We start from the raw sequence: 7,284 nt of genomic DNA on the forward strand, positions 1-7,284 counted from the left end.
AACAAGCTTTAAGTTACACAAATCACAACATGAGTTGTTGAAATATTTCCAAAATTCATACGAATGACAAAAAAACGCTGGTCTCTTTGCATTGCAGGCTCCAAAAAATATAGCAAGGAATTCTTCATGGGGTCTTGGACACACCCAATCTGCAATCTGGGTTTGATTTACTTTTAATGACCTTGAACTTTATCCTGTCACAAATTATGTTAAACCTTCTATATGACAGAATTTTACCCCTCATCTTTAGGGCTGTAGTACTAAATGGACAATGCTGACTTTCGTGATCTGCAGAGATCCGCATCGGTGGTCTTCTTTTGTGTGTCTGTGTGTGAATGCTCAAACGTCCAGTTTCATATGTGACGCATATCAAACCTTAGTTGATTGCATAACATGAATTTATAGTAATATATTTTATTAATTTCCTAACATCATTTCGATAAGTCATGGGTTATGAGAAAACTGTCTTTTGCAGCACTGGATTAATTCTTAGTTGTAGAGCACAGAGTCACTGCACCATGATGTCGAGAGACTGTTTTCTTTTCTTTCTTTTTTTTTTCTCTCAGCAAACAAGAGGGCATGATCAAATGTCAAAATCTATAACAGAAATGCAATATCCAAAGAATGAAAAGCAGTCCAACCAAGAAGAAACTAACAAATATTAGTGAATCAGCAAACCTTATGAATTTAGCAAATAAAGAACCTGAAGCCAGTTTGAAGCAGAAAAACTTACTTGTGTAATATGAAGAGCCTGCTCAAGCCGCTGAATTCGAATCCATTGTTCTGTAACAATGTCAGCCATCTAAAAGCAAAGAGAAAGAAGCCAATGGCAAAATAAACACCACACTAACAACATCACACACTCATAGCCATAGACCAAAGATGGATTGAGTACATCAGTGCAAGACCTTTTGAGCCTGAGAGGCAACCGTTTCGAGTCTATCCTCGGAAACTTGTCCTTTAGACTCTAAAAAATCGGCCTAGGCGGGGGCTAGGCGGCTAGGCGGGCGCTAGGAGGCTGGGCGGGCCTCCTAGGCGGGTTGGGTCTTTTTTCAGTGCCGAACCAGGACGACGAAGCAGCCGGAACCGAAGAAAACAAATCGAAGCTTGAGTTGATAGAGAAGCGAAACTTCGACTGCAACCTCCGTCCTCTGCGAGTGCAAGCTTCGTGTTCGTTTGGAATATATTTAAAGCGTATAGCCGCACGGCTATACTCTTAAAATATTCGAATATATTAATATTTCAAGCGTATAGCCGAACGCCTATACTTTTAAAATATTCGAATGTATTAAAACAGTATAGCCGACCGGCTATACGTTTAAAATATTCTAATATATTTGGCGAGTATAGCCGCCCGGCTATACTCTTTAAATATACAATTTTGTCATATCATTTTAAGGTTTTGGGGCTGAAATACCACTTTAGTCCATTGGGCTAGAGTTATTTCTTCAATTATTTTATTTGTATAAGCGATATTGGGGAATAAGAATTTAAATTCTTTTCAATACCTCCCATTCTAATGATTTCCAGCTATTAGCCCATTGGGCAAAAATAAAAAACTGGATTTTATTTATAACAAATAACACGGGTTTAACCCATAAATACAACAACAAAAAATAGGATGTCAATGAACTCGAGGTCAATCCTTCTTCTAAAGCATTTTCAGCTAATGAAGTCACGGTCCTTTTACACTAAGGGAGGCTCGATAAACGATATTGCATGTTGGTGTGTTAATCTAGTGCTTTTGAAGTCAGTTTGAAAAGTTAAATATAATTAAGAGATTCCATACCCATGCGTTAGCAAATGCACCCTCTAAAGAAAACCTAGGTTTTATGCCTAACTATTTCCCATGTTTTATATTAACTAGCCTCTCCACACGCGCTTCCGCTCCTGCGTGAGGCTTTTTTTTAAAAAAAAATAAATTTATTTTAGAATTATAAAAGATAATGGGTAGTTGTGTTCCATAAAAATAAAATCTTTTATCTGAATTTTCTTTTAATTTTTTTTAATGTGAAAAAGTGTGAATTTACAATATTATCCTCATTTAATTAATAATTTCAATTCTTAATGTTTGCATTAACCAAGGGTATTTTCTGGTATTTTGAATGTTTTACCATTCTCTGCCTTTTGCTTTATATATATAGATTATGATACTTTATCATTTATATGTCCTTTTATTTTTGCATTATTTATGTATAAATTTATAATTTATAATACAAAATAATTATAAATAAATAAAATGCCTAGTCGATTACTCCTCTAGGTGCTAGGCCTGTGCCTACCGCGTAGCGATTTTTAGAACATTGGTCAATCGACGCAATCTTCAATTAGTTACACCTTACAACGTTGTCGAGTGTACAGAAACGACATGTCAACGACTTTCGTATGGAATCCAATAGAAATCTATTAATAAACACGACAAGTAAATTACTTTAAAATTAGCTCTTTTCTCTCCTTTAAGTAATTACCAAACTAAATTGTTTTATTTTATTTTTTTTGTTTGAAAAGATGTTTTAAAGGTTAAGCTCAATTCTTTTTCTATTACTTATATAATATGTTTGATAAGTTAAATTTCTAATAACACTAGTCTTCAAACATAATAAAAATATAAAGTTAATACCTTGGTCCTTATTTAGAAAATAAAATTTATAAATACATTGCTGTGAGATGATTTGAATTTTATGAAATGTTGCCAATAAGAAAAAAAAAAAGAATTTTATTGATTATAAAATCAATTGTCATTTTTCTCTTGGGTTGAAAGTAAGATCAGTGTTCTTCTAATTGAAGGCATCCCCAAAAGCACACGTTACATCCCTTGGCCGTTTATGTAAAACTCACTAAATTGTAAACGTGAAATTTACAGCTTAAAGTCTTTACTTGAGGTGATAGGTATACAGCCTGTAGTTATTACACTTTGAATTGATATAGAACTATATATATAGAGGGTGGATCCATGACACTATATTTTTGACACAAGTTCTTGACCATTAGATTAACACATTACAAATGGATGAGATTAAATCTCACAACTAATTGATTATTATCATGTTAATAATACTTTTATTCAAAAGTTATTATTATTTTATTAGAATAATTAAGACTGGCACGGGTCCCAAAACTCTCTCTTTTTCTCCATGTAAATCGCCACATCTCTCTTCCACCATGCCCACCCTTGGGTATCTATCAAATGTACAACCTAAACTCTCCAGTAGATGCTATGACATCTTGGGAGAAGAGGATGATGCACGAAGAGGTCTGGGTGGACCGGCCCTCATCAGTCCTAACTCATGTGGATGGGCTACCATGCCCTCTAAGAAACTGAAGACGGAACAAGGGCCATAAGTCAATTGTATATATATTTTTTTTGGGTCTGAACCACGAGGTGGTCCTGGATTGGCCCCAACTATGGGTGGCACCTTTAAGGCTTAACCACAACCCAGACTAATCTCCGCTCACACCGGGTCGGCCCGTAAGGGGTAAAGTGCTAGCCAAAGTAGTGACTCCATACAAAAGCAGGGATCGAACCCCTGACCTCTCTTAAGGAATGAGAGTGCCGAACCACTTACACCAACCACCTTGGTTAATTGTATTTTTTTTTTGCTGCTCTGTTTTGGTTAATTTTCCTGTAGTTCTGGTTTTGTTTCTTAAAATGAAAGAGGTTTGTTAACAAAAAAAAAACAAAAACAAAATCATTGTGCAAAAATGGACCAGCCTTCTGTGGATCACTTGCATCCCCTATTGATGTATCAAGCACCTGAGTCCCCTATTGATGTATGAAATAATCTCACAACTTCATGTGGATCACTTGAGTCCCCTATTGATGTACCAAGCACTTTAATGGACCAGCCTTCTATGTATTGCATCCATGCCTAAAAGAATTTATCAAAAGTTCAAAATCATTGTGCTTACTTAAAAGAAGAAACAAAAAAAAGCAATGAGTAAATCCTATGTTTCTCTTCCCACTCACTATCTCTAGCATCAACCCACCAAAACTATAGACATCGGATTTTAGCGAGTAGAACCCATCAATTTCGTATTATGAGGACATGTAACCACTACAAACCAGTCAATCAAGAACTAAGTTCATAAGCAAATCAAGTATACTATATGTATGTATTGGTTCTTTTGTGATATCTGCTTACTATGTTGCAACCACTTTCTTGGTTTTTAAGAGCACAAAATAATTCATAAAAATTAATTATTGTTTAATAAGTAATTTATGAAACAAATAATAACTAAATGCTAATTAGTAATTATATTAATTAAATAAGACTAAGATATTATTCAATTAAAAATATTAATTAATTAACTATTACAAAAAAAAAAAAATTATCCCTTTGAAAATTAAAGTCCGAAAAATATTACAACATAATAATTAATTTTTTATTAAGTAATATAATTTATGAATTTAATTAACATATTTAATACTGATTGTTCACTAAAGAAATAATAATTAAAACATAATTACTAATAAAAGTAATTGAAATAAAGCAAAGATATTGTTTAATTACAAAAAAGAAAATAAAAAAACCTAAAGAAACTAATTTGATATTGCACACAGCCGCCCAGGCCGCCCAGGCCGCCTAGGCGAGCGCCTTGCCCAATTTTTCGAAAATTTCCTTGTGATTCTTTGTGTTATTGGCTTGATCTTTCCTCTTATGTTGCCTGCATCAATTCTGGTCAAGCATGCAATTGAAAATTATCGTTGATGTTGTCTGCTGAAGAACAAATAGCATGCGAAGATCACCTGTTGGACCCTTTTGTTGAGAATTTCGTACTGGAAATCAAAGTCCACTTCGAGTAAGTCCTCAAAATTCTCAAAATAATCTTTTTCTGGTATATTTCTTTGTTGTTTTGACAAGGAAAACTGTATCTTATTCAAAACAGAGAAAGAAAACCTACAAGAAAGATGGGCTAGAAAGAAAGCAGAGAAAGGAAAACTATTTCTTTGTTATTTTCGTCTTCAAAGATATCTTGTAGAAAACCATCAAAACCAGACCAACAATCATGACATGACATATGAAATCAGACTACATTCAGCCCAAAACTCTGTCCAATCAACATGAGTTTCAGTACATTAGTCTTTGAAATGCTTTAACAAACACACCCCAAGAGAAGCTATTATAATATTTCTGTTAGTTTTGATACGTTAATATAATAATACTGTCATATTGTGTTGTAACTCGCAAGTTTGTGGGAGTCTTTTTTGTTGTGTGTGTGTGTGCAGGGGGCGGGGAGGTGGAGGGGAATGAAATGGAAGAAGGCCAATGCATTATGCATCCAAGGGAGAATTATGCCCCAATCCCGAAAATGGATTTCTCCAAACCTTAAATTAGATCTGCAAACGAATTTTGCACTCAATGTATTTCATATTTTTGTCATTTTGGGATTTTCCATGCTTTTCTTCACATGTTGATGGTTTCGCGTTTCTCTGTTTTATTTTATTATATGGCAGGATGCAGGATATTGAACTTATGCACATGTGGTATGCTCTAGATTTAGCTGTTCTTGCGGTTGGAGTGATGGAAAGGACTATGACTGGTGAAAGAAAAAGTTTTCATCAAGTTGCATTTGACCATTTGAAAGATCTAAAGAACCATTTGGAGGCTGTCAATGACATCCCTCGCAAGGTAGTCTATTCTGAATACGGTTTTCTTTTAGCCTAACATTTTCAATCGTACCTCCTTTTTGTGGTTGTTAAAACTGTTATTTTCTCATGTTTATGCCAGATAAGTTCAACTTGCAATTACATGTCTAACATGTTTCCTCGGGAAAATCTGTTGCCTGTTGTCTTTGAAAGTTGTTGTGTAAAATATAGTCACCAAAAAATGCATGCAAAACAAATTATTTATCATTCATGTTCTGATGCTAGAGAATTAGCAACTGCTAAATGGATTGTATTTTGGTATTTTGTTCAATTTTACTTTGAAGTTTCATGTTTTCCTTTGAAATCTAAATGCTCTCAATTTGTTTGTGATGTCATCAGTTTTATTAGTTTGCTGCATCTTTTTTCCTGTTCTTCATTGTAATTATTTTATAATGCTTCTGTAATGATGCAGATTATGATGGCGGACGTCATAAGTTCGCTTTTACATATGGATGATCTTTCTCTCAATTTGGCTCATTGTGCCTCACCATGGAGCTATTCTGAATCACATTACACATGTGCTTCAGAGCAAACTGATCTATCACATCACTGTCTTCCTTCAACTATAAGTTTATAACTGAACTAGATCATGCTCTAAGTGACGGTGTAAGTAGGGGTGGAAGACAAGCATTGGAGTGGAGAGCGTCAATTGCTAAACATTTGAAGCGTGGGAATGGCATTTGTCAATTTTGCAGCGTCTTCTTTCGTTATCTGAACGCCAGTAGTGGCAATGGAAAGAGGCATTAACTGTATTACGTCCCGCACCATCTAAGCTACTTAACCTGTGAGTTACAAGTATTTTCTTCTTTGGGAATTTATATGATGATCAATTGGTTCTTGTGCCTGAATTGCTTTTTGGATATTTGGTTTGCAAATGGTAGTTTATCCTATAAGAAAATGGTAGTTTATGACGATTATAAACTATAATGATCACCCAGGCCAAACAAAATATGATGACCTCATTATTCCAAATGATAGAAATAAATGCTGATATTTGAAGATGATAGTACATAATCAGTTAATATGAAATTGCTGCAATTCCAGGAACCAAAATATGGTCCCAAACTGCAAAATAGTCTGCATCCCCACACATTTTCCCTGGGGACATTAATGTTGTAACCTGCTCCTGAACCTTCTCCAATCATAGTATAGAAACCATCATCAATAGCTGGATACAAGGCTTCCGAACTCATGCCCGAAAGAAGCACAGCTCCATACTGTCACTATAACTAAGAACTTTGATCTTATGTGAGACAAGTCAACCAAGAAAGTTACAAGTTACAAGCTGATCCAATGAGAAAAACTTTTGATAGAGTGCAAAGACTTAGAAATTGTTATGTCACAAATTCCTTGCACTAGTAAAAACAGTGGTAACAATCACCATTATTTGGTTATATTTGTGGCCGTAATAAAAGGCATTAGTCACCTTTTTTGACTTTTTTGGTGACTAAAAAGGCTTTTAGTTAACTTTTTTGCTTTTTTTTAGTGACTAAAGCCTTTAGTAACCCCCATAACAGTCACCAAATGGCTTATGACTTGTGGATTTTGTTTTTGCTCAAAATGTTCCTTATTTCCTCAAATTGTATCTGAATTCACTTACTTTTTTGATGACCACTTTTCTAATAGAACTGGACCGT

The 7,284-nt window shown here is 34.6% G+C and overlaps 1 protein-coding gene across 1 annotated transcript; it reads left to right on the plus strand.

The window, feature by feature from the left end:
- Positions 1 to 4,548: 4,548 nt before the first annotated feature.
- LOC110762909 (uncharacterized) lies at positions 4,549 to 6,491 on the plus strand. Its single transcript, XM_021965630.2, has 3 exons — positions 4,549 to 4,800; positions 5,456 to 5,630; positions 6,060 to 6,491. The coding sequence occupies exons 1-3, from the start codon at positions 4,709 to 4,711 to the stop codon at positions 6,222 to 6,224; spliced, it is 432 nt and encodes a 143-aa protein (XP_021821322.1). The 5' UTR covers positions 4,549 to 4,708; the 3' UTR covers positions 6,225 to 6,491.
- Positions 6,492 to 7,284: the final 793 nt, after the last annotated feature.

Source organism: Prunus avium, chromosome 6, assembly GCF_965620075.1.
Source record: "Prunus avium chromosome 6, drPruAviu1.hap1.1, whole genome shotgun sequence".
NCBI lineage: Eukaryota > Viridiplantae > Streptophyta > Magnoliopsida > Rosales > Rosaceae > Prunus > Prunus avium.